Source organism: Gossypium hirsutum, chromosome D09 (genome assembly GCF_007990345.1).
Source record: "Gossypium hirsutum isolate 1008001.06 chromosome D09, Gossypium_hirsutum_v2.1, whole genome shotgun sequence".
In the NCBI taxonomy this organism is placed as follows: domain Eukaryota; kingdom Viridiplantae; phylum Streptophyta; class Magnoliopsida; order Malvales; family Malvaceae; genus Gossypium; species Gossypium hirsutum.
In genome coordinates, this window is record NC_053445.1 from 31,348,023 (window position 1) to 31,375,682 (window position 27,660).

The 27,660-nt window shown below is 34.8% G+C and overlaps 1 protein-coding gene across 1 annotated transcript; it reads right to left on the bottom strand.

The window, feature by feature from the left end:
• Positions 1 to 1,258: 1,258 nt before the first annotated feature.
• On the bottom strand, positions 1,259 to 17,578 carry LOC107891873 (sodium/hydrogen exchanger 3). Its single transcript, XM_016816800.2, has 16 exons — positions 17,464 to 17,578; positions 16,876 to 17,197; positions 16,664 to 16,782; positions 11,866 to 11,963; positions 11,075 to 11,134; positions 10,943 to 10,989; positions 10,578 to 10,772; positions 10,449 to 10,495; positions 9,805 to 9,871; positions 9,601 to 9,701; positions 8,708 to 8,809; positions 7,037 to 7,050; positions 3,407 to 3,531; positions 3,090 to 3,152; positions 2,405 to 2,488; positions 1,259 to 1,690 (listed from the first exon to the last, which is right to left on the bottom strand). The coding sequence occupies exons 2-16, from the start codon at positions 17,050 to 17,052 to the stop codon at positions 1,361 to 1,363; spliced, it is 1,629 nt and encodes a 542-aa protein (XP_016672289.1). The 5' UTR covers positions 17,053 to 17,197; positions 17,464 to 17,578; the 3' UTR covers positions 1,259 to 1,360.
• Positions 17,579 to 27,660: the final 10,082 nt, after the last annotated feature.

The following is a 27,660-nucleotide window of genomic DNA, read 5'->3' on the forward strand; positions in this document are numbered from 1 at the left end:
TTGCTCTTCCATCGAGTCAAACCCATCCGTGCGTCCCTCGACCAATTCAAGCGTCTCTTTCACATTCCCTACGGATTCCTCGAGATTGACCACTCGGTTCTCCAAAGCTGTCAGCATTTCCCTCGAGCGACTGGCTTTTCTAGCCCTCCCACGGGTCTCCATTGGCTCACTCTGACCAACGACTTCTTTTGACATCCCAACGGTGCCTTCGAACCAACTCGAATATCACTTGGTTCAAAACCTGCTCGGATACCACTTGTCACGGGGCTAGACCTTTCGTCTCACAAATCGTGCGGCCTTAGGCGATCCGTTTGCTCCAAACTCGCCTAAGTCAGTCTTTACGCCCAAAAGTGAGGATTCCTTAGAACTCCTTCAAGGCACCAATTTGTGTAGCAGAAGCGATTGTGCCAAAAGAAGCTACAAAAGAACAACAGAAAGCCAAAAAAAGAATGCACACAAAGTGTTTGAGTAAATGCTCAAGAATTCTATTACTCTCAAGAATTCTATTACTCTTAAGAATTCAAGTTACAATGGATGAATACAAATGAGGGGAGGCTCTCTATTTATAATTGAGCTCCCCCAAAACCGACGGTCAAGATACATTTACATCGACGAACGAGATTCACTATATCCCTTGATTTTAGGGATTTACAAGATTTGCCATATCAAATCTAATCCAATCTTTACAAGATATGATTCTCTCTATCTTTTAAAATTAGTTACCAAAATTAGCCTAAGTTGCCATGTCTTCATCATCGGGCCAACCAAGCTTCAATCTGACAGGCTTCTCCAATAATTCCTTGAATCGGGCCAGTTCTCGTAGGCTAAATGTTCCCCATCTTATCAATGGACCTCCATGAGGCGCATTTTGTGCCATGGTCAACGGGCTTTGCACTTTGGCCCGTGACATCTATATGCATTAAGGTATTCAACCCATAAAAAGTTTAATATGTTGTATGAAACAAACTCCAATGAAAATGAAAGATGAGGGTTTGATTAGTGAAATATATCGTATAACAAATTATTAAAGCATATAAAATATTTTATATACTTTGAAAAAAAAATTAAAATTAAACACGTAGTACTGTGATTGTTGCAAAATGTAAGAGAATGTAGATCCAAATAAGTTTAAATACATATTATCCTTTAATCCGTATATAAATTAAATCACAACATAGAGCTAGGAAAAGAAAAGAAAAGAAAATATTATTAAAACACTACATAACCCAAAAAATAGAAAAAAGTACTATTAAACAAATGTCATAAATCTATATAATGTGATTTTATTAATATATCAATATTTATATACATATAAATTACCTTAATTTTTGACTCTAATGTAAAATCTACTAGTACCTTTTCATTGCCATTGATGACCATTTTGCTCAGTGGGTGATCCGGGAACAAACGGAACGAAACCTCTTCCACCGAACACAGGTCGCATGAATGCATCGTCAAATTTTCTCCAGTAGTAATGCACAGTGTTGGAAGGAGTTGTCAAGAGCATTCTCAAGCTAGTCGGTCGACGTGCATTACGATTGTTTTGGTCAGCTTCGGGTTCGCCTTCATTGCCAATTAGTGGTACAATGAATGATTTCGGAGTAGATGGTTCAGACGAAAGCGTCCTCGTGAGATGTTTTGGAGAAGGAAGTAAGAGTCTCACTAATGGTTTAGTCATCAATCCAAAAACCTGTATGGTTTAGAGGAACATAAAATTACATAGGGAGATTCATGCTAACTGAAACATAGCAAAGATAGATTACCGGGACTTATGAGTGAATGTCGGAGTGTTGGATAGATGTCTGATATGGGTGTCTTTTTTTTGGGGGGGTCATATCCCATATTCGTGTTCAAAATATGTCGGACACAGATACCGGATATGGTTATTTCAAGAAAAATGAAGAGTCGGAGGAATATAAGAATGAAGTACTTCATATGTTACCGAGACTCTTTATTTTTCTAAAAAAACTAATGTCGAATGCATATTCAAACATGAGTTTGAAAATATAATTAATCCTTTAAATATATGTGTTTGTGTGTATATATATGTAAACTTATGAGAAGTATACTAGGCACCAAATATGTTCTCATATCCGATATTCATCCCGAGATCAGATAACAGAGTGCTACAATTAAAGCAACTTTTGAGTGCCATGTTGCCACTTGAAAAATATGAGATTTTATGATCAAAGCTTCAGTGACAAAGAAAGGGAAAGTTTACTATGATGTTCCGATTCTATTTTCTTTAAAGCATTTATACCTGACACTCGTGTCTGATATGAGGTTATAAGGATATGACTACCAAAGATACTCTAAATACATGGGAAAACTTGAAAAGATCTTACCATACTCGTATCCAATGCTTACATCCAAATTCAAATAACATATATACTTTGTGTCTTACCATTGTGCTGAAAAGTACAACCGAGATTGTGTTGGTTATCATCATCGCATTTCCTCGCAACTGCGTATGACCTAAGCTGGTAAACTGCAAAGACAAATAGTTTAGTCCATCTTTACATATTTGTCTCTCTACTAGCTTTGGTTGTTGCGTATGTTACTTGCAGGTGAATATTCATTTTCCTTTTTCAAATAATAACTAAATAGAATATATAATTGCATATAATTTTTCATTTTTCTACCATGTCAGACAGATCCAGATATGGGTATAAGGATATGATCTCCTAAAGACTCAATATTAGAAAAAAACATGAACATACCCGTGCAGGAGACATACTCATGTCCGACAGTTTCACCCCAATCAAAGTAACATAGGGTTTAAATTGGGTGTAAACAAGAGACACTTGTGTATGAAAACTATTCGGGTTGGCTCAGTCATTGTCAAGTTGAACTTGAACATCTCGAGCTATCGACTATCATAATGCTTGACTCGACTAGTCACAAGTCTAGTTAAGTCATATTTTAATTTTAATTTTAATTTTAATATCTATTTTTTAGTTTTAATTAGTATTGAAAATTTTCATTTCAAACTTGAATACAAGAAATAAAATCAAGCATGGAAATCGAAACTCATTTTTTATTAGATAAAGGATCCAATCAAGAAGAGAAAAAGCAATTGAATCTTATACCTGATTGTAAGCAAGTGCCATTGAGACAGCACCACGCATAAGACCAGCCCACCAAACCGTGACCTGCAAAACAGATGTCAAAAGAGAGCTATGAATTCATCAAATCTGTCTCAAGCACACTGGAGATACAAATCAGCTATGTTACTCGGACTCAAGTATGAGTGTTGGATATGGATATGTATCTGGTACAAGTATGGTCAGATTTTTAAAGGTCATCACACCATATCCATCTGTCACACGTGTATCAGGCAGAAGTACTTCAACAAAAATGAAGAGTCAGAAAATCATAATGTATCAAAATGGTTTGAAACTCATACCTGCTGTTTGAAGTCAACTTTCTCGTGCGGCGCTTTCCTTGTCAAGTTAGATATGACGGATAAGGGAAAAACGAAGGCTGCTCGTCCGACAAGAATCAACCCCAACAGAATTCCACTAACACCAACTAATTGTTGAAAGAAACGTTACTAGTATGGACAGGTGTCAAATGACCAGTGGAGGCTCCTAACCTTTGTCGTCATTCACAGCAGCCAAGGATTTTCTGTTTTTCTGTTTTCATTCTTCTCAACAGATTGCTCCACGTTGCTCCTCTTATTTTCCATTACTAAAATCTGTTTTTGCTCACAATCTCTACTATAAATGTACCAAAAAATGATCCATTAAATAGAATGAAGGAATTCATTTTCTCATTTTCTGATTCTCCATTATTTTTCTGCTTATGCTCTGTATTTAGCCTATGTTTTTTTTACTGTTCTTAACTTGGTATCAGAGCCTTTCTTCCTCATGGATTAAGCTTTCGTTATGACCAACACCAACAGTAATGCCACCAGTCAAACGATTGAATCTGTCATTGCCTCTGGTGCGATTGGGAGCTCCGTCGATGGCTTTGATGGAAGACTTTTTGCAACCAAAAAGCTTAATATTATCCTAGATGATGACAACTACTTATTGTGGCAGCAACAAGTTTTACTAGCAGCCAAAACCTTCAAACTTCAAGGCTACTTAGACGGCACCCTGGTTCCACCTCCCTCGATGATACCCGATGAAAATGGTGGGTCAACACCAAACCCAGATTTTGCAAGATATGAGCAACAAAATAGTGCTCTTGCTTCTTGGTTGCTTTCATCAGTGAGTCAAACAGTTCTTCATCACCTTATTGGAATGAACACTTCTTCTCAAATATGGCAAACTTTGGCTCGTGTTTATGGCAGCAAAACGACCTCCAAACTAATGTTTTATCGTCGAGCACTTCACTCTCAACGCAAAGGTGATTTGAGCATGAAGGATTATTTACTTAAAATTAAAAGTTTCTGTGATAACTTAGCAAACTGTGAAGAAATGGTTAGTGAATATGAGCATGTTACGGCTATTTTAAATGGTTTATCTGCTGATTTTGAATCTGTTATTACTGTCATCTCGGCTAGTCCTATTCCATACAGCGTTCAAACGGTATCCACACTTCTTCTTGATGCTGAAGCGCGACAACAAACTCTTCTCGCCTCTATTCCAGCTGCTGCCAATATGATTACCACTCAAAGTTCTCAAAACAATGGAGAAACTCCCTCTTACAGACCACCCAATCCTTCTTCTTTTCGAGGTCGAGGAAGGGGTTGATCTAATAATTCTAGGCTCCAATGCCAACTTTGCGGAAAGCCCGGGCATCTGGTAGATCGATGCTACTTTCGTTTCGATCAAAACTATAAGGCTTCTACTTACAGACCTCCCTCTTCACAACCGGGAACACAAGCTCCTCAAGCCTATGTTGCTACCTTCAACACCCCTCAATGGACACCAACTGGTGGGTCATCCTCTGTGCATAATAGTGGGACAGCACCATGGGCCCCACCTCCTTCACTTGAACCACATGGGTATTGGATTTATCAAACCTCACCTCTCCAGAATGCTAATGCCTCCATGCCACCAACCACTACTCTGCCTAATAATGCCAATGCTTATATTGCAACTCCTGAAACAGTAAGTGATCCAAGTTGGTACACAGACTCTGGTGCTGCCCACCATATAACTCACTCTTCTGAATCCATGGGTGAAAAAGCTTCATATTCTGGACCAGGTACAATTTTTGTTGGTAATGGTTATGGTCTTCCTGTTATGCATACTGGTCAATTATCTTTAATTACTCAAACACGACCTTTAGTCATGCGCTCTTTACTTTATGTTCCTGGCATCACTAAAAATCTTCTCTCTGTTTCCAAGTTCACTAGTGATAATCAAGTGATGTTTGAATTTTTTCCAAAGGAGTGCAAGGTTCGGGACCTAAAGACAAATGAAGTTCTGTTGCATGGAGATGTTCATGGTGGTTTATATCGTTTAAAATTGCCATTTTCTTCTTCAAATCCGTCTGCTCAATGCTATGTTACTTCGCATACTACTCCGTTGTCTTTATGGCATGCTCGTCTTGGGCATCCATGTCGCTCTACTCTTGTTCAAGCTCTTCAAAATTGTAATGTTTCATTTCATGATAATAAAATTGGTGACTGTTGTCTAGCATGTCAAATGGGAAAAGCTCATAAACTGCCTTTTACAAATTCCTTGACAGAGTATACAACACCGTTACAATTAATTATATCTGATGTTTGGGGACCAGCACCGGTTACATCAAATGGTTTCTCCTATTATGTGGCATTTACAGATACTTTTTCTAGATATACATGGATATACTTTCTCACTCGAAAATCAGATGTTTTAAGTGTGTTTATTCAATTTCATAAGATGGTGGAACGTCTTCTTGGTCACAAGATAAAAGTACTTCAAACTGACAATGGTGGAGAATTTCAAGCTTTAAAAGGGTATCTATCGCACCATGGTATCATTCATCGTTTATCATGCCCTCATACTTCTGAGCAAAATGGCATAGTTGAACGGAAACATCGCCAAATTGTTGAATCTGGGTTGTCGATGCTTGCTCATGCTAGTATGCCTCTACACTACTGGAATGATGCCTTTACAAGTGCTATTTTTCTTATTAATCAACTTCCAACCAAGGCGTTAGATGGTTTTTCTCCGTTTGAAAAACTTTTTGGCACAAAACCAGATTATCAATTCTGCCATGTATTTGGGTGTCTCTGCTTTCCAAATTTGCGCCCCTTCAACAGGAACAAATTGAATTTTCGGTCAGAGCCTTGTGTTTTTCTTAGTTATTCTCCTTTACATAAAGGATATCGGTGCCGAACATCAGAGGGTAAAATCATTGTTTCACGTCATGTCATTTTTAATGAACAACAATTTCCCTTTAAACAAACCCAATCTCAACTTTTACCTCACCAAAATAAAAATTCAACCACTACCTTGTATATTGTGCCATCACCTATCAACTCATCCCCTCCTTCACGTCACATAAGTCCATCACCTCCACATATTTCTTCTACTACTCCTACACACACTATGGGACCCACCATGTGTTCACTTGATAACCCCCCATCTTCGTCCTATATACCATCCCACCCTCTTACTTTATCTGACAATTCCCACACTACAATTAACCCACCATCACATTCTACTCCTATACTCACACCACAAATTGATCAAACTGAAAATTTTGAACCACAACAAGCTTCCACCACAAACACCCATCCCATGATAACTAGAAGCAAAGCTGGAATTTTTCGCCCCAAAATTCTACTTTCTCAAGCACCTTCCTCTGACCCTGAGTTACCCTCTGATATTCATAGTGCAATGCGTTATCCTCACTGGCAAAATGCTGTTCATAGTGAGATTCAAGCTTTGATAAAAAATAACACTTGGACATTAGCTCATTTACCATCTTCTCATCATGCTATCGGATGTAAATGGCTGTTCAAAGTTAAGAAGAAACCAGATGGTACAGTGGACCGTTACAAAGCGCGTCTTGTTGCTAAAGGGTTCTCTCAAAATGCCGGTTCTGATTTTGTTGATACTTTCAGCCCAGTAGTTCGTGCCAACACTATACGGACTGTTCTTGCTATTGCTGTTATGAAATAATGGAGTCTTCGTCAAATTGATGTAAATAATGCGTTCCTTAACGGCATTCTTACTGAAGAAATTTATATGCAACAACCACCGGGATTCGAAGCTCAGGGGTTGAACGGTGAGTCATTGGTATGTAAGCTCAACAAAGCATTGTATGGCCTTAAACAAGCTCCTCGAGCTTGGTTCAACACTCTAAAGGATTTCCTTGTCTCCAACTTGGGTTTTCAGCCTTCCAAAATTGATTCTTCACTCTTTATTCGACACACTGCCCGCTCACAAGTATTTCTTATGGCTTATGTTGATGATATTGTTTTAACCGGCAATTCTCAATCTGATATTGATGATATTGTCACCCAACTTCACTCTCGATTTGCTATTAAAGATCTTGGAACTCTTCAATATTTTCTTGGTATTGAGATTTGCTCTATGACTGGTGGCTTATTACTTTCACAAAAAAATATCTTCTGGAACTGCTTCATCGAACTGGTATGCATGGTGCCACACCTACTCCTACGCCAATGGTAGGTCTCCCTCATCTGACTCGCAATAATGGTACTCCATTTGAAGATACTCATTTATATAGAAGCGTAATCGGCACTCTTCAATATGCTTGTATTACCAGACCAGATCTCACCTATTGTGTTAATAAACTAAGTCAATATATGAATCATCCTCTAGACACTCATTGGAAAGCTATAAAAAGAGTATTGAGGTACATCAATGGAACTCTTGATTATGGATTGCGGTTCAAAAAGGGGTGTTTTAATCTTGTTGGATATTTAGATGCTGACTGGGCCTCCACTCCTGAAGATCGACGCTCCACCACCGGCTACTGTATTTTCTTAGGACCAAATCCTATCACGTGGTCATCTAAAAAGCAGTCAGTTGTCTCCCGTTCATCTACTAAAGCTGAATATAGGAGCTTAGCTAATTGTGCTTCTGAAATGCTTGGATTACAACAACTTCTTGAAGAACTTGGTATAAGTCTCTCACACGCACCAATTATATGGTGTGATAATACCTCTGCCGTTTCAATCTCCGCCAATCCAGTTCACCACTCAAAACTTAAACATGTTGAGATTGATCTATACTTTGTAAGGGAAAAGGTTCTCTCTGGAGCTTTGCAAGTCAACTATATCCCCTCAAATAAACAAATTGCTGATGCTCTCACTAAACCCATCTTACCTAAAGACTTTTCTCACTTTCGCAAAGCTTTATGTGTTTCTTCACCACAAGCTATAGAAGATGGGGAGGATGTTGAAGGAAACGTTACTAGTATGGACAGGTGTCAAATGACCAGTGGAGGCTCCTAACCTTTGTCGTCATTCACAGCAGCCAAGGATTTTCTGTTTTTCTGTTTTCATTCTTCTCAACAGATTGCTCCACGTTGCTCCTCTTATTTTCCATTACTAAAATCTGTTTTTGCTCTCAATCTCTACTATAAATGTACCAAAAAATGATCCATTAAATAGAATGAAGGAATTCATTTTCTCATTTTCTGATTCTCCATTATTTTTCTGCTTATGCTCTGTATTTAGCCTATGTTTTTTTATTGTTCTTAACTCTAATGTTCCGGGGCTGCGAAGGAAAGGGTTAAATTAAGTCTGCATTTAAGTTATCTGTAAGATCTAAAAACAGTTTAATATTGACCTCACCTGTCACTGATAACTCTCCACTTCTCAATGTCCAATGCATCCATACCAACATAAAGGAAGATAAAAATCTCAGAAACAAAAGATAGTGTTGCAAAAGCATGCCTGCAATAATCAATTGGGAGCAATAACATATCAGTACTATCAAAGGTTGGCTGGCTTTCTTCCGAGATCAAAAAAAAGTAGCAAACTAATTCAACCTATGTAAGTCAGATTCAGATATTAATGTCAAATATGAGCGTGTATCCAACAAGGATATGTTCAATTTTTCCTATGTTAAATAACAACACCACAGATTGAGCCAGTTTTCCTGGTTCATCTGGTTTAACTGGTTAAATATGCTGATTCGAATTTTTAGTGTTTAGATACTTTAAACACTTCCTGAATGTGAAATAAACTAATAAAATAGTTAATAATTAACAAAAAGAAATGTATTTAGCTTCGTGTTCGTATTTTCAATATAAAACTAAGAGATGTGTATCTTATAAAAAAATTACTGGTTTTCAGCAATTAAACCAGTTCAATTTTCTTTTGATACCCACAGGAATGGGCTGCCCACTGATTTTTGGTTCAGTCAATTCGAATGGCCAGTCGGTTCAATATTTTGTTCCTTGATTAGGTGTAATGACATGTCAGTACCATGACTGATTGGCTGGCTTTCTCCCAAGACCCAAAAGAAGTGGCAAACTAATTCAACCTATGGTACTAGACTTGGATATGATTGTCAAATACAAATATATATTTGACCCGAGTATGTTTTCTATGTTTTCCATATAAACGGAAGGTCCTTGAAGAATCGCATTCTCATATGTATGTTCTAATATGTGTTCAACACAAGTATCAAAGCAACACAGAATTCAACTATCAAAATAAATGATTTTGGATATCAGACGTACTTGGTTGTCACTCTCGAACTTTCGGTAACATTATGCCATGTGTAATGAGACATAACGATCCCACAAAAGAATACTGTGAGAATAGCACTGAACGAGAAAAGCTGCAAGACAATAGGGCCAAATATTGTGGTGAGACAGCCTTTAGCATAATACAAAGAAAAAAGTTAACCCAAGAGGTGCCATACAAGTAGGAGGAAACCTTACTTCAGCCAGCATATATGATAGGTAAGCCATAAGCATCATGAGAGCAACCTCACGATCAGTGGAGTACCTGTTTTACAAGAAGGGAAGAGAAATGATAACACTATCTTAAAAGATGGAACTCTTTTCCTTCATATATGACATAAGCAAGTATTTACTAGTGTATATAACTAATTACATAACAGCAGGGTTTAAAGAAACAGAGAAAATTGAAAGCTGATTCGAATAGGAGTATTTGGTTCATATATTATCTTAATGTATTTGATTCCGTTCAAATTTTATTTTCATAAGTAAAAAATATATATATATTAAAAAAAAGTAACCTTCAAACTGAACCGAATTATAATTTTTATTTAATTTTTTATTATTTTTATTTTTATAATATAAAAATAAATATTTTTGTAACTTAGTGAAAATAACTTAAAAAATACTGCACATTAATCATAGTTGTTTAAAAACCGAACCAAACTGTTATCAACGGTACATAACACAATAACATAATATAAATATATTATGTTCAACCCAAATTGAGGATGTGAAATGTTCAACCATTCTACGTTCTCATATCTCATGAAATTATCAGATAATTCAGTTTACCCTCAGCAAGTTAGATGAGGCAAACAAATGAACACTACTTATATGCATACCTTCCAAAATAGAGCTTTCTGATAATGTAAGCGCTTAGCAGTCCAGCCTGTAGAAGATAAACAAAAATAAATAAATAAATCCAACCAAAATCAAGGAAATTCAAACTGAGAAGAGAAAGAAAGCCTCACCAAAACTCCAAGCAAAGTACTTAAAATAAATAAATACAAAAAGTTTCCGATGTATTGCAAAGCCATGGTAGAGTTGATGTGAGAAAGATCAAAGGTTTGGATTGCATTGAAAAGAACCACTGATGTGGCATCATTGACAACTCCCTCACCAAAAACCAGACTGTATAATAAAGGTGTCTCATCTTGATTAAGCACCTGAATGAATAAGGAGAGAATAGGTCACCACAACTTATGTTACTTAAACTCGATTATGAGTGTTGCATACGGGTGTCGAACCTAAGTACTCTTAAAGAAAGAGTCCAACAACTAGAGCACAACTGCCCTTTAAAAGTTCTAATAAGAATCTAGATCTCACACAGACATACTTGCAAAGTGCACACAGAATCTGTTGCAGAAAATATTGCACCAATTGCTGCAGTTAAGAGAGTAGAATTAGCAAAAGAGTAAAACATAAATTTCAACAATAATAGGAAAAGATATAGCGACACGAATATTACCAAGATAATCCCCTAAAGTAAGATCACCGATGTTCATTTTCTGGAAGAAATGTATGGCACCTAATTCACAATAAGAGGACAAATTAATAGATGGTAGGATATAAATTAGGTAGATAACCATATTGCTCCAGTACTTTATTTTTCTTTTTTGAAGTACCTAAGTTCATCACCCTTGTTGGACACATTTTTGGATATAGGTATAAGAATATAACCCTCCAAAGACTCCAAATACATTGAAAAACTTTATAAAAATTTAACATATCCGTTCCAGACACATACTCTTACCTAGTGCTCACACTTGAGTCCAAGTAATATAGATGCAATATGCAGTTATTAACACAAATAACTTAAGGGCATGATTCCAATTATTCCATCATCATGCTATAAAATCTTTAACCAGCCTTATTCTCTGGAATATGGCCAATTTCATTATAAATTGCTATATTACTAGGATTTAGGTGCGAGTCTCAAATACGAGTATGTGTCTGATGCATCTATTTTCAATTTTCCCAAGTATTTTCATGTACTGTACTTGGAAGATCCTCGTAGTATCATATCCCATACTCATGCCTTCATATGTGCTAATAACATGAATGTTGCACAAAGGTACTTCAACCAAAATAAGAGTCCGAGTTTCAATAATAATTTGAAACCAATGGATTCCATAAACCAGCCACCTTCAACTACAATGTCAAGTTGTTCAAGAAAACACAAGCAGGGTAAGACCTTTGAGCTTCACCAACTAAATTAAAATATGAAACATAATAAGGTTATTAAACCATTAAACATACCTATAGAAATGACGCAAAAGGATATTAAAGTACCAACTGCACCAAACAGCATGATAGTCATAAAGTTGCGGAAAAATTGTTTCTTCTTCACTTGGAATCTGGTGGTACAAAGATAAATTATCAATCATTTGCTCAGATGCTTTTAGTATAGCAAAGAACAATCAAGTATTATCCCAATACCATGTTACTTGGACTCGGGTGTGGTTACCAAAAATAATTTAAGAAAAATAAAGAGTCAGAGCAACATAGTCCTGGTATACCACCCAAAACTAAACTGAAAAAATGAAAAAAAAAACCCGAATTTATATGTACTTTTTGTTAGGATCGTCCCGAATAAGCAACGAACAAGTAAAAATAGTAGAAGAAATTGAGAAGATGAACACACAAATTTAACGTGGAAAAACCCCTCAAAAGAGGATAAAAAACCACGGGCAAAGATAATTTTACTATAATGGCAAAAGAATGAAGAGTACAAAAGATGGAGATAAAAACTAAACCCCAAAAACCCGAAAAACAAAGAACCCTCAAACGTAAACACAAAATTCTCTGAATGTGTTATGAGTTCTAATCTAATGGGTGTCTTTTAATTTCTAAGATTGTAAAGGAGCCTATTTATAGGCTAAATTAGTAAGTCAAATAAACTATACTAATAAATGCTAAATATATTATACTAATAAATACTAAATCTTCTAGAAAGAAAATATATTTTTGTTTAACTTAACTTGCAAGCAATCTTTTAGAATTTGGGTCACACAATTCTAACAATATCCACCTTGACACAAATTCTTTCAATGCCATCTTTGCCAAAACCCGCCACGGGCCTATCTTGAACTATGCAGGGAATTAACTGAGTCGAATCTATGCTTAGAAGCTGGAAGACTTCTAGCCTTCGACTTGTGCACTGCCAAATCAAAGCTAACCCGGGTCTGATTTTCACGAATACAGTGCCCTAACTTTTCAAAACCTGCATCCAAAAGAGAACCTCTCTTCAACGAAACGGTCATACCTTTTTCCCTCCTATGACCAAGTTGCCTCCGCTTCAAATGAGTTGACTTTGACTCCGTAACGGACGAGGGACGTCTGATTTCACCGGTCACTGTAGAACCTTCCAAAATATAAAGACTGCCGGTTCTTTTACCTTTTAACAAAACGAGAGCTCCACGAGATACTTTAATGTCGCTCGACTCGATGTTGATTCTGCATCCTTTCAAGTCTAAAATACTCAAGGAGATGAGATTCTTTCGTAAATCAGGTACATACCTGACATCTGAGAGTGTCCTAATCGTCCCATCGTGTATCCTAATTTTAACAGTACCAATACCGATTATTTTACTAGATGAATCGTTTCCCATGTGCACAACTCCACCTTCAACTGAACTATATGTGGAGAACCATTCTCTATTGGGACACATGTGGAAAGAACATCCTGAATCTAGGATCCACTCAGACGTAAGCTTGGAGTTATCGCTCGTTGACACTAACAAGAAATCATCACCGCCTTCATCGACCAAATTAGCACCAGCTACATCTTCCTTGTTACTCTCAGCAGCTCTTTTATTTCGCAGTTTATAACAATCTGCTTTGACGTGACCTAACTTTTTGCAATAGCGACACCTTTTGTCTCGTTTCTTTGATGCTACCAAAACGGAAGCTTGTCTATCTGCTTTGCTATTCAAATCAAACTCATTGTCGAGTTTGTCTCTACTCAAAAAATGACCCTTCACATCTTCGAACGAGAGTTTGTCTCTGCCATAAATCAAGGTCTCCCTGAAAGACTTGTATGAAGAGGGTAAAGAGCACAATAATAGCATAGCTTGATCTTCATCGTCAATATGAACCTCAACGTTCTTTAAATCATTTAAAAGAGTAATGAATTAACTGATGTGATCTTTAAGAAGCTCACATTCGTTCATGCGAAACGTAAATAGACGTTGTTTCAACACTAAACGGTTAGCCAGAGACTTAGTCGCATAAAGAGTTTCTAACCTTTTCCACAAGGCGAATGAGGTCTTCTCCATCATACCTCCTGCAATACTGTATTCGCGAGGCACAACTGGATTGCAGACAAGGCCTTTTCATTAAGCTCTTCCCATTCTGTTTGATTTAGATTCTCAGGCTTTTTCCCTGTAACAACCTTTTTCAAGCCATTTTGAACTAGAATTGCCATCATCCGAACTTGCCACAGATTGAAATTTGTCTCACCATCGAACTTCTCAATTTCAAACCTTGTTGCTGCCATCTCTGACCGGGCTGATCTATGAAAGTTAAACTAGCTCTGATACCATTTGTTAGGATCGTCCCGAATAAGCAACGAACAAGTAAAAATAGTAGAAGAAATTGAGAAGATGAACACACAAATTTAACGTGGAAAAACCCCTCAAAAGAGGATAAAAAACCACGGGCAAAGATAATTTTACTATAATGGCAAAAGAATGAAGAGTACAAAAGATAGAGATAAAAACTAAACCCCAAAAACCCGAAAAACAAAGAACCCTCAAACGTAAACACAAAATTCTCTGAATGTGTTATGAGTTCTAATCTAATGGGTGTCTTTTAATTTCTAAGATTGTAAAGGAGCCTATTTATAGGCTAAATTAGTAAGTCAAATAAACTATACTAATAAATGCTAAATATATTATACTAATAAATACTAAATCTTCTAGAAAGAAAATATATTTTTGTTTAACTTGACTTGCAAGCAATCTTTTAGAATTTGGGTCACACAATTCTAACAATCTCCACCTTGACACAAATTCTTTCAATGCCATCTTTGCCAAAACCCGCCACGGGCCTATCTTGAACTATGCAGGGAATTAACTGAGTCGAATCTATGCTTAGAAGCTGGAAGACTTCTAGCCTTCGACTTGTGCACTGCCAAATCAAAACTAACCCGGGTCTGATTTTCACGAATACAGTGCCCTAACTTTTCAAAACCTGCATCCAAAAGAGAACCTCTCTTCAACGAAACGGTCATACCTTTTTCCCTCCTATGACCAAGTTGCCTCCGCTTCAAATGAGTTGACTTTGACTCCGTAACGGACGAGGGACGTCTGATTTCACCGGTCACTGTAGAACCTTCCAGAATATAAAGACTGCCGGTTCTTTTACCTTTTAACAAAATGAGAGCTCCACGAGATACTTTAATGTCGCTCGACTCGATGTTGATTCTGCATCCTTTCAAGTCTAAAATACTCAAGGAGATGAGATTCTTTCATAAATCAGGTACATACCTGACATCTGAGAGTTTCCTAATCGTCCCATCGTGTATCCTAATTTTAACAGTACCAATACCGATTATTTTACTAGATGAATCGTTTCCCATGTGCACAACTCCACCTTCAACTGAACTATATGTGGAGAACCATTCTCTATTGGGACACATGTGGAAAGAAATCCTGAATCTAGGATCCACTCAGACGTAAGCTTGGAGTTATCGCTCGTTGACACTAACAAGAAATCATCACCGCCTTCATCGACCAAATTAGCACCAGCTACATCTTCCTCGTTACTCTCAGCAGCTCTTTTATTTCGCAGTTTATAACAATCTGCTTTGACGTGACCTAACTTTTTGCAATAGCGACACCTTTTGTCTCGTTTCTTTGATGCTACCAAAACGGAAGCTTGTCTATCTGCTTTGCTATTCAAATCAAACTCATTGTCGAGTTTGTCTCTACTCAACAAATGACCCTTCACATCTTCGAACGAGAGTTTGTCTCTGCCATAAATCAAGGTCTCCCTGAAAGACTTGTATGAAGAGGGTAAAGAGCACAATAATAGCATAGCTTGATCTTCATCGTCAATATGAACCTCAACGTTCTTTAAATCATTTAAAAGAGTAATGAATTGACTGATGTGATCTTTAAGAAGCTCACATTCGTTCATGCGAAACGTAAATAGACGTTGTTTCAACACTAAATGGTTAGCCAGAGACTTAGTCGCATAAAGAGTTTCTAACCTTTTCCACAAGGCGAATGAGGTCTTCTCCATCAATACCTCCTGCAATACTGTATTCGCGAGGCACAACTGGATTGCAGACAAGGCCTTTTCATTAAGCTCTTCCCATTCTGTTTGATTTAGATTCTCAGGCTTTTTCCCTGTAACAACCTTTTTCAAGCCATTTTGAACTAGAATTGCCATCATCCGAACTTGCCACAGATTGAAATTTGTCTCACCATCGAACTTCTCAATTTCAAACCTTGTTGCTGCCATCTCTGACCGGGCTGATCTATGAAAGTTAAACTAGCTCTGATACCACTTGTTAGGATCGTCCCGAATAAGCAACGAACAAGTAAAAATAGTAGAAGAAATTGAGAAGATGAACACACAAATTTAACATGGAAAAACCCCTCAAAAGAGGATAAAAAACCACGGGCAAAGATAATTTTACTATAATGGCAAAAGAATGAAGAGTACAAAAGATGGAGATAAAAACTAAACCCCAAAAACCCAAAAAACAAAGAACCCTCAAACGTAAACACAAAATTCTCTGAATGTGTTATGAGTTCTAATCTAATGGGTGTCTTTTAATTTCTAAGATTGTAAAGGAGCCTATTTATAGGCTAAATTAGTAAGTCAAATAAACTATACTAATAAATGCTAAATATATTATACTAATAAATACTAAATCTTCTAGAAAGAAAATATATTTTTATTTAACTTGACTTGCAAGCAATCTCTTAAAATTTGGGTCACACAATTCTAACACTTTTACATAAACAACTAAAGCAAATAAATCGTGTTCTTTAAAAAATAAGTACAACACAAAAGTAAAGATTAAATGCAAGCATCAATAACTCACCCCGCATTGAAAATAATAGGAGGAAGTAAATAAATGAAGAACAAATCTTCACTGAAAACTAGAAGACGTGAGCTTTTTCCTCCTGTTGTAAGCAAAATTATAACTCCAGTACATACTCCCTGCAATAAAAAGAAATATTCGGAATTACGAAAATTAATGGCTTTTGTTTCCTTAACAATATTTATGTGTATATATGCAAAACTAAAACTTACTATGGCCAGAGCAGTAATAGACTCGTTCATCCATCGATTTTCCTCTAGTAAATGACCAATCACGATACACCCGCAAAGAAGCGCCACGAATAAGTTTATTGAAACTATTGGGCCATGATCAGATGCGAAAGTCGTCTCTGAATTTGCTAAAGCGAAGCTTATTATCCCGATTGTCATCGTATTAACAATCAAGAATTAAATGATTTTGAAAGTACGAACTAAGAATTTAATTTTGATTCAAGTATTTGATTTTGGATCAGGAAACTCCCATTCCAGGTGCTAATTCCGCTGGAAATTCAGTTTCTTAGAATTTCTAGTTTGACTGCAGAGAAACATTAGAGGAGAATAGGTGAAAATAAAATTCGAAACACATAAAAAATTTCAGAACGAAAATAAAAATGGAACGAATCAAACTCTACAACGAATTCCTTGTTTTTTTCCACCTTTTTCCTACTCTTTTTCTCACCGGCCAAACAGAACTACTACAGCAACTCAAAAAAAAAAGCTTCAAATATACAAAGAAGAATTTATAAAAAAAAAAAACCAAATAAATCAGCATGAGAAAAACTGAGTCAGAATCCAACTCACCTCAACTCAGTTCCGTGGTTAGAAAAGTATTGAACTGAGAATAAAACGTCCTCGTTTTGGATCATAAAGTTCCAACCAGAATCTGATTCGGTATCTTAACCGAAAAGCAGCTTATTCGAGTTGACAAAGAACAGAGAATACTTTTTTTTTAAAATTCTGATATATATATATAATTTAAGGGTAAATTGCACCTTTTGTCTCTTAACTTTGGTCAAAATTACGTTTCAGCTATTTAATATTTTTTACTTACGAAATAGTCATTAACGTTATTGAATTATTACATTTTTACCATTTATTTATTATCTCCGGTTAAGATGACAACGTGACACCTTTATTTAAACGGCTGATAACAATTTGGAAATATAAATAAAACATTATTTTGATATGTTTAATTATTTTCTTAATAACAATTTTAAATTTTTAAAAATATTAAAAAAAATATTAAAATTACATATAAAATTTTATAAAAATTAACTAAAAATTTTATATTAATATTAAGTAAAATTCATTATATTAATATTACATAAAATAAAATAAAATAAACTATCCCCCACCCCGATCCTCTCTTTTGCCTTTGGTTGTAAAAGAAATAATCATGTCCTACAAATTTCTAATTATATGACACTACAAAAAGGCAAGGTTGAAACAATATTTTCTGTGGAGTGTGCTTTGTATTTATTAGACGACACCGCAATAGCGTAATCCTCGTCGCGACGATACAATAGACAATATTCCGACGAGAAGAAAACGACATGATGGCGTGTTCTCAAATGCAATAGACTATAGGGTTTTTCTTTTGGGGGCAACAAGATTTAGTCGCAGATAAGTTTTGGTGACAGTTTTCGTGGTAACTATGGAAAGAACTTTGTATCCTTTTTGAGAGAATTCTATCAGAGTTAGGGCTTTATTTTCAAGATATGGGTTTATATGTTTAGTACATTTAAGTTTATTTTCTCTATATTATACTCATATTTGTTTATTCATTAGTGAAAAGCTGAAGTCTCTTTTACTCGTAATTTTTTTATCCTCTTCAGAAGGTTTTCCACATCAAATATTTATGCTCGTTCTTATTCATTTTTATTATCTCATTATTTATACGGATCTATTCCCAACCTTTTCAATTCCCATTCTAAATTACCAACTACCAGACGTGGTTTATAGATTATTTTAGCTTTACTTACATATACCTAATTTCGTACAAGAAGAAAATTACTATCACATCATTAAATTACAAAATGAATAGATGCAAAATTATGAAAAGAGTTAAAATTTAATCACTTCATAAAAAGGGAAAAAGAACAAAAGCGTGAGTCTAATATGAGGGATGTTTTAACATGTATTTCAAAGGAACATTTGTACCATTTAAACCAAATTCATCTAATTTGTCTTACTTGAAATGGTCCAAACTGGGCCTGGATTGATTCTAAAATTCCAGTCCCACCAATGTATTTGAATCTACCATGTTTGACAGGTCGACTACGGATTCAAGATTTGAAGAACTGTATTGGTATGGTATGTCAATAACCATCTGCGACGGAATTTTTTCATTTGCTGGTATCGTAAATGACGCATGGGGGAGGGAAGGGAAACGGGGTGGGGAGAGTTTTATTTTAATATAATAATTATTTATAATACATTTTATATTTTTAGTAATTTTAATTTATTTTTAATATTTTTTAAAAAACTTAGAATTATTATTAAAAAAATAATTAAATATATCAAAACAATATTTTATTTATAATTCAAGAATAAATTGGTTATTAACTCTTTAAATAACATATCACATCATGTAAGTAATAATCCGATAACATTAATGACTATTAAATAATTAAAAAAATTGAGTGACCGAAATATAATATTGACCAAAATTAACGGACAACGGATGTAATTTACCCTAAATTTAAATAAGAGAACCGCATAGAGTTTTACCGTTCGGACAATTAAAAAGCGAAGAGATGGCAGAGAAAGAGTCCGCCAAAAGGAAATGTATTTATACACCTCTTGGAAAAGAAAATTCAAAGTTTTCTTAAAACGATCTTAACCGTCGATTATAATTAGTCAACGAAAGTATGATAAGCGTATGGCTGTGACTGTGGTGTCGGATGCAAGGGATGATTCCATGGGTCTTCATTATTTGGAGAGGTAATGGAAGGAGAAGAAAGAAACAAGGCAATGAAGGTTCACATGACATGACATGACATGATATGATTTTTCTTTTGTGAAATTAGACCCTATACAATATGTTCCTGCCATGGCCTCTTCTATTGTCGATATTGATAGATTTGAAGCACTCTTTTACGCTCAATTTCTTTCCGACGAAAATAGTGCGACGGGCCTGAAAGTTATTAGTGCCTTTAGTTATAAATAGGTTTTACATTTCGTTGTTTTGGTTTTAAGGACTCCCTACCATAGCACGAATCAATATATATTATTTTTTGGAAAAATTACAATGGAATCATTTCATAATATAATTTTATAATATATTAATTTAAGATTTCATCATTTTTAAAGGGATTAAATACTTTTTTTTCATTTTAAGGGATTAAAGTGTAATTTTATCTTAAACTAATTTTTAATTTAATCATTTGATAAAAACTTATATAACAATTTTTCCATTTGAGGGGCCCTTGCCTACCTTCCTCAGATTTGTTCCTATAATCACTCAACTATTAATAAATTTATGTTTTGGTCACTCAACTATGAAAAGTTACAAAATGGTCACTTAATTATTCGATTTTTTTTTCTTTTTTGTCGCCCGTCATTAAGTGGCTAACAAAAATTTGACCTGTCAACTTTTAAAATTGGCATAATAGCAACTTTAATCCTCAAACATTTATACATGTCAATTTAGTATTGATTTTAGAACATTTAACCCTCAAAGTTTACACATTATATAATTTGGTCCTTTTTTGCATTTTTTGCTTTTCTGCAATCTTTTTCACCTAACAAGCTAAAATAGATAAATTTATCAACTAAATTTGATCAAAAGCATACAAAAAATGAAAACACTCGAAAACCCTAGGTTATAATGTTTACCTTATCTCATTATTTTCTTTTGATACTCTAATTCTTTATCGTTGGATTGACCACTAACAACTGAGATAACTAAGTTTTCATCGATTCATTTTTTTAGACTTCATAAGATTTGTGCTTGAATCATTCGACGTCAATTCAGCTAAGCTGCTCTTATTATTATTGTTGTTGTCATTATTACATCTTTACAAACACAAAGAGTCTTGTCACTCGTTCAATTAGTCCACTATTATAAGGAAAACAAAAGTGCTTTTGATATCATCAACTTCCATAGTCGAAGCCGCAATAATCTTAGATAAGTTTGGGGAGTGGATAAGCTAAATGGTCTAGGGACCCGAGAGTTCAAACAAAGTCATAATGAACTTGTATTATTGGTCTCCAAAGCTAACATCAAACTATGGGTTTCGTTGGTAAATAGGAGCGATTGAAGTGCTACCACTTCATCCTTTGTGATATCGTCCCTACATTTGACTCAATGGAAAAAATGAAGAACAAGAAGAATAAATAAAATGACCCAAATCTTGTAAACTAGCTAATTCAATTCCTTAAAAATAAAAAGTAACTTTGTTAGTTCAACCCGATTTCAAGTCTAACAACTTCAAAAAGATTAAGTTTTGATTTGCCTCGTCAATGGCAGTTAGCTCAAGCTAATAAAAACGAGTTAATTGTTATTAAAAGATGTCAAGTTCTCAACCATTTAAAGTATAAGGAAAGTAATATATTTGAGGATTACCTAATTTAATAATAAATAGAAATTTTAAAAAAATTTGTTTTTGTTTTTATTCCTAATTTACTCATTGTGTAATGAATTACATTTTCATGTAAAATTAAGATAAAATTAGGTAATGTGTAAATATTAAGAGCTAAATTTTTTAAAATTAAGATTAAATTGACACAATGTATAAACGTTAAGGGCTAAATTTGTTATTATGCCAATTTTAAAATGTCATGTTATCTTTCCATTAGCTATTAATGATCAGTGAAAAAAAAATTGATTAGTTGGGTGATCATTTTGTAAGTATTTTTTATATTTGGGTAATCAAAAAAGAAACTTACTAATAGTTGAGTGGCTATCGGAGTAATTTACCTTACTTTTTTTGCTCGGCTTGAAGCAATGTATATAGTTTTTAGTTTGTTAACCCTAGAGGGTTGTGATTCTATTATTGTTTGGTTAAGCTATATTTGCTGAGTTGGTACAAGACTAACAAGGATGAGTTGTCGATCATTTTAAAGAGTTGCCATGGTTAGGGCTTTTCAAACGGTTAACCCAAACCAAACTAGTATTAATCGAATTAATCAATTTTTTTAATCATTTAACCGTTAACTGAATCAAATTTTTTTCAAAAAAAGTTAACCGAACTAAAACCAAATTAACCGAAATTTATATGTTTTTATTTTTTATTTAAAACAAGTATAAAACATATCAAAATAAAATTAATAATGTTCATTTGACTGAATTATCCGAATTAAAACTACATATAATTCGTATTATTAATTATTAAGTTCGGTTAATTCAGTTAATTACCCGATTTCGAACCGAATTAAACGATAATCAAACTTCTAAAAAATCATTAATTGACCTCCGACCGAATTAGATCCGTTAAGTGACCAATTAACTAAATTAGACCAGTTCGGTCGATTAATTTGATTTTAACCAAAATTTAAACACCCTTAGCCATAGCTTCTCTTGTAAAGGTTTGAATGTTAATCCCTTTAGTATTTTTTTGTCTCTTTGTCGTGTATTTTTTTTTGTTTCTTTGATATTCCAACCACAAAACGTATATGGTGGTTGTCAATGGTAAGGGATAGTACCCACCTATGCAGTGTAGGCTTAATGTTTTATCTTTTGTTGGTCTTTCGGAAGGGTAAGTTCCTTCTATTTGTTATTTAGGGCTTCATCTTTCTAGAGAAATAAGTCCAAACATTATCAATGCATTAAAAGGCTATTGATGGTTCAAATTGGTTAAAGGCTTGACCTTAAGTTTGGACCCTAGATTATCGCCACCCAAAGGAGAAAAAGAAGAATATTGATGATAGAAATGAGAAGTGTGTCTTTCTTAGTATTAATGAAACATCAAAGACATATAGATTGTTCAATCCTGTGACAAAGAAACTTGTGATAAGTCAAGATGTTGTGTGTTGATAAAGAGAACTTTTGGGATTGGGATAAATAGGAGCCTACTCAAGTCCTTTGTGCTAATGAAGTTGAAGAAATTACCTCGAATGCCCGAGAGTACTTCTCCACCAACCACTGAAATTTTGCCAACACAAGAAGGAAAAAATAGTGTAGCAACTAAAGTACTTCACCATGTTCGAAGAAGGCATATATGGATGCAAGATTATGAGGTTACTGAAATTGGAGAAAATGATAATGCATTTACTCATTTTGCATTGCTTGTAGTTTGTGACCCAACAAATTTTGAAAGTGCTTTTAAGGAAGCAAAACAGCAAGAGGCAATGGATATTGAACTTGAAGCCACTGAAAGGAATTATACTTGGGAGTTAGTTGATCTTCCTAAAGGGCATAAAACCATTGGTGTCTCTACAAGACAAATGTGAAGGAAAATGGCCAAGTTAACAAGTGCAAGGCGTGGTAAGTAGCTAATGGGTACAAGTAAAAGTATGGTGTGGACCATATATAAGTTTTTGCCCTAGTTAAAGTACATGACATCATCATATTGATGATTGCATCAGCAATACATAATTATTGGCCTAACTTTCAATTAAATAACAAATTGACATTCTTGCATAGAAGAGGTATTTATTGAACAACCCTATAATTATATTAAGATAAAAAAAGAGCATAAAATTTATAGATTGAAAAATGTTTTATATGGACTAAAACAAGCTCCACTAGTTTGGTGTGGTCATACTGAAGCTCCACAAGCTTGTTCTTGTCAAGCTATTTGGTTTAGGAAAATTCTTGAAGACTTGGAATTCAAGCAAGAAAGAGACACTACAATTTTTTTTGTGAGAACAACTCAATCATCCAATTGCCAAAAAAAGGAAAAAATCTTGTGCTACATAGAAGAAACAAGCATATTGATATAAAATATTACCTTTTTGCGAAACCCTAATCATGAAAGAATAATTGAGCTAAAGTATTGTAAAAGTGAAGATCAAGTTGTTAATGTATTTACCAAGTTTCTCAAGTTGGCATTATTGACACCATTTTTTTGATAAAAGGGGTCGACTTGGATTTTGAAAACAAAAATGAAAATAGGAGTCGCCACCAATCTTTTTTGATGAGGTGTGATCGGGCCACCTCGAAAAATGGTTATTTTAATAAACAATTTGGTTTTACCAAAACAACAATTTTGGTCCATGAAAAATCAGAAGATAGGTTCGGGAGTCGGTTATGTACGATGAAGGGTTATCACCCCCGTAACGCCCAAAATTGGTACCTAGTTGATTACTTAGTGTCTTAGTGTAAAAGATTGAAAATTTGAAAAAGATTCAAAACATGATCCTTTGTTAAAATGCTAAAAATTTTGAGAAAATGAGCATATTTCACGTTAATCGAGAAAGAGAATTATATCCTGTAAGTTAGGATACAATATCTTTAATTCTCGATACGTGAATAAATGCCAAAAGAAAGAAAAAATTGAAAGATATTTGATTATCTTGAGTTTAGGAAAGAGATCATGTCCCGTGAGTTAGAACACGATCTTTTGTTAATCCCCGAGAATATTAAAAAAAATTTGTTTGAAATGATTTGTGTATTTGAATTTATCGAGAAAATCTAAATCCCGTAAGTTAGGGTACGACTTTATCGAATTACAATACAAGGTTTTACCCTTTTTTTTTTAAAAAAATGATTCATGCATCGAATTAATCTAACTCAAAATGGTAGAAATGAAACTCGATGTTAATATGCATACAAAACAATATTGGATACGATAGTGTAAAAGTAATACGAGCCATAGCAACAAAAATAAGATAAATAAAAAGACAAAACAACAACATACAAAATAACAAGCATATAGATAAATAAAACTAAAACATTCTTTCCAAATAATAATTAAATCTAAAATTACAAAGGTATAAATAATAATAAGCATGATAATAGTAATAACAATATTAAAAGCAATAATAATAAAAATAATGATAACATATTGAAATTAATTAATTTAATAGCAAAAATACAACAAAAATGGATTAATTTAAACTGAAAACAGAACTTTAAGGGGTCTAAATCGCAAATAAATTAAAAAGGAGTGGATAGGGACTGAAATAGAACGCGCTGAAGGCACGAGGGACTGATCGGGCAATATTTCCAACCTCAATGCGCAGCGTTTCAGTTCGGACTGAAATGAAATGCACGAAAAATTAAGCGACTAAATTTAAGAAAATAAGAAGGACCACATTGCACAACAGCGTGAAAGGGGAAGGACCTGGCACATAAATATCCCTTCACTGTAGAAACACGCAGATCCTAAGGGGTCGGGTCGCGGGTTAAGAGAGTGAAACGACGCCGTTTTGATGTCTGAATCTCAGACCCAAAACGATGTCGTATAGGCATTGTTATAAATAATAAAATTTTAACCTAAAATTCATTTAACAGCCGTCCCCCCTTTTTTCAAAATTTCCTTCTTTTATTTTTCCTCTGGATTTCAGACCAGATGGCGGCTGGCTCCGGCATGTTGCCGTCATAGCTTTACCGTGGCTCTATCGTGAGCGGTGGTCGGAGCCAGAAAAAGATGGGATTTCAACCCCGTTCCCGAATCCTTTTAAAGATCGACTCTCGTGACCCAAGAGGTTGAAAAATGAGGGGTCTTTCGTACCCTTTTCAGTCCGATTCCAACATTGAAAAAGGTTTCCGGTAACGGGATTTCGAAACCGGTAAGTACTCATTTTCCTTTCCTTTTTCGTTTTGTTACAAATGAGTTGTAAAAATAAAAATACAAATACAAATACAAAAAATAAGAAAATAAAATAAGAAAAACACAAGAACAGGAAAATAGAAGCACTGGAGTCAACCTTTTTCTTAAAGCTTTTTGATCTGCTTTTCATTAACCAGTTGTAAAAGAAGAAGCCAAATACAAAAATGGTGTTTGGCTTTTATAGCCGATCTGTTTCTATTTTTTCCTATTATTTTTGCTGCTTGCGTGTTCTCCTCTATTTTGCAGGGTTGCTGGAGCAGGTGGGCAGAGGGTAGGTGCGGCGCTGGACGTGACAGTGGCGTAGAAGTCCGAGAGTCAGAAGACCCTAGGTACAGCGCCTAGGGTTCTTTTGTTTTCTGCTAGGGTTTTTCCTTATTTTGGGTTTTGGGTTGAGGTATTGGGTAGTTGGGCTTTGTTGTAATGGGTTGTTTGGGTTGGTTATTGGGTAGGTTTTTAAGTGTTTTATTTGTAATGGGCCCTGGGAAAAATGGGCTTGTACAGCTGCCCCTCTTTGCTCGTTGTCGTGTAATGAGAACAAAGAAAAGACTAAGAAAGACCAATTTTGCCCGGTCTTGCCGAGTCTTGACTTATTCTGGTGCTCATCTTCTTCAAATAGCTTTATTCCCGTCCACTATGTCTTGTTACTTTGATCCATTCCACTGCCCTTCAAAGAGATATGACTTGTAATTTTAATCTTCTTAGTAGCAACTTTAGGGGGAGGAAGTTTGTGGTTTTTAGTCTGCTCCACTGCAACCTCAGGGGGATAAGACTTGTATCTTCAACCTGCTCCACTGCGATTTCAAGGAGATAAGGTTTGATATGATAAGATCTAATTCGACCTACTGCAACTTCAGAGGTATATGATTCATTGTTTGAATCCGCTCCACTGCAACTTCAGGGAGATAGGATTAGTAGCTTCAGTCTACCCCACTGCAACTTCAAGGAGATAAGAATTGCTATAATAAAATTTAATCTGGCCCTCTGCAACTTCAAAGGTATAGGATTTCTCGTTTTAATCCGCTTCACTGCAACTTCAGGGAAATAGGATTAGTGGCTTCAGTCTGTTCCACTGCAACTTCAGGGAAGCAATACTTGTATGTTCAACCCGCTCCATTGCAACCTCAGGGGGATAAGGTTAGTGACTTCGCCGATCTGATTTCTGGGGAACATGACCTGCAGAATCCATTTTATAGGCCTACTTATGCCTAGACGATTAGGATGTCATGATCAAAATGCATCAAACGCTCCTGACTAGATGTACATGAATAATGTTTGCATGAATGCAGTCATGAGAATGATCCATTTTCTTAATACTAGGGTTGTTATTGCTCGTTGTTTATCAAGGTTTTATCATTGATGTATTACCACCTTCTTGTTCAACTGGTATCTTCAAAAAAAAAATCAAAGAAATAATCACAATTTAGACTATTCTTCTTCAAATGTTTCCAACCTTAGGTTTGGTTAGTTCTAAACAATAGTCCTGATTCAGGTCCTCGTATTATTTAGAAGCTTTTAGAGTAATATGCAGAACTCCTTCAATAAAAGTATAATTAGTCCATTAATCGTTATTTCAATGAAAAAATAAGAAAGAAGAAAGAAAAAGATTATCACAATAGACAAGATGAAATTTCGTCGAGAACAAAGTTTAGAATGAATAAATTAATTAAGATAGAAAATTTTGCTGGAATACAAAATGTGTAACAGCCCAATTTTGATCCTAATCGGAATAGTGGTTTCGGGACCACAAATCCGAGTCTAGAATATATTTTAATATTATTTTGTGTGTTTATGATGTGTGAATTTAAATGTGTAAAAGTTTCGTGAATTAATTTTGTTGTTTATGTGTTTAATTTGACAAAAGTATCAAATTGGATAACATGTGAAGTTTGCTTATTAAGGTCTAAAGTGTTTATTTGATAGTGGCTTTTAAATATGAGGTTCTTAAAGGGCAATTAGCCCATTTTAAAGGATAGTGGACGGCAATGATAGTTAATATATAGTTTTTATATATTAAATATAAAAGTTATAATAATAATAGTATAATATTATGTTATTATATCATAAAACATAAAAGAAATAAGCTTTTTCTTCATTGTTTGTATCACCGAAAATAGAAAAGAAAAACAAGGTTTGAGAGCTTGAAATATTCGGTCATTTTGGAAGCTTAATTCAAGGTTAGTTTTTGTTCGGTTTTTGATAATTTTTACATTTTTGAGATCGTTGTTTTGAATACTTCAAAATCCATGTCTTAATTTTGTGAATTGTTGATGATTTGAGAAAT

Coding starts and splice junctions, on each gene's coding strand:
- LOC107891873 (XM_016816800.2), bottom strand. CDS start 17,052: ATGACAATCGGGATAATAAGCTTCGCTTTAGCAAATTCAGAGACGACT. Junction 11,964..16,663: donor CCTATTATTTTCAATGCGGG/GTGAGTTATTGA, acceptor TTGTACCACCAG/ATTCCAAGTGAAGAAGAAAC. Junction 10,496..10,577: donor GTACTTTGCTTGGAGTTTTG/GTGAGGCTTTCT, acceptor TATCTTCTACAG/GCTGGACTGCTAAGCGCTTA.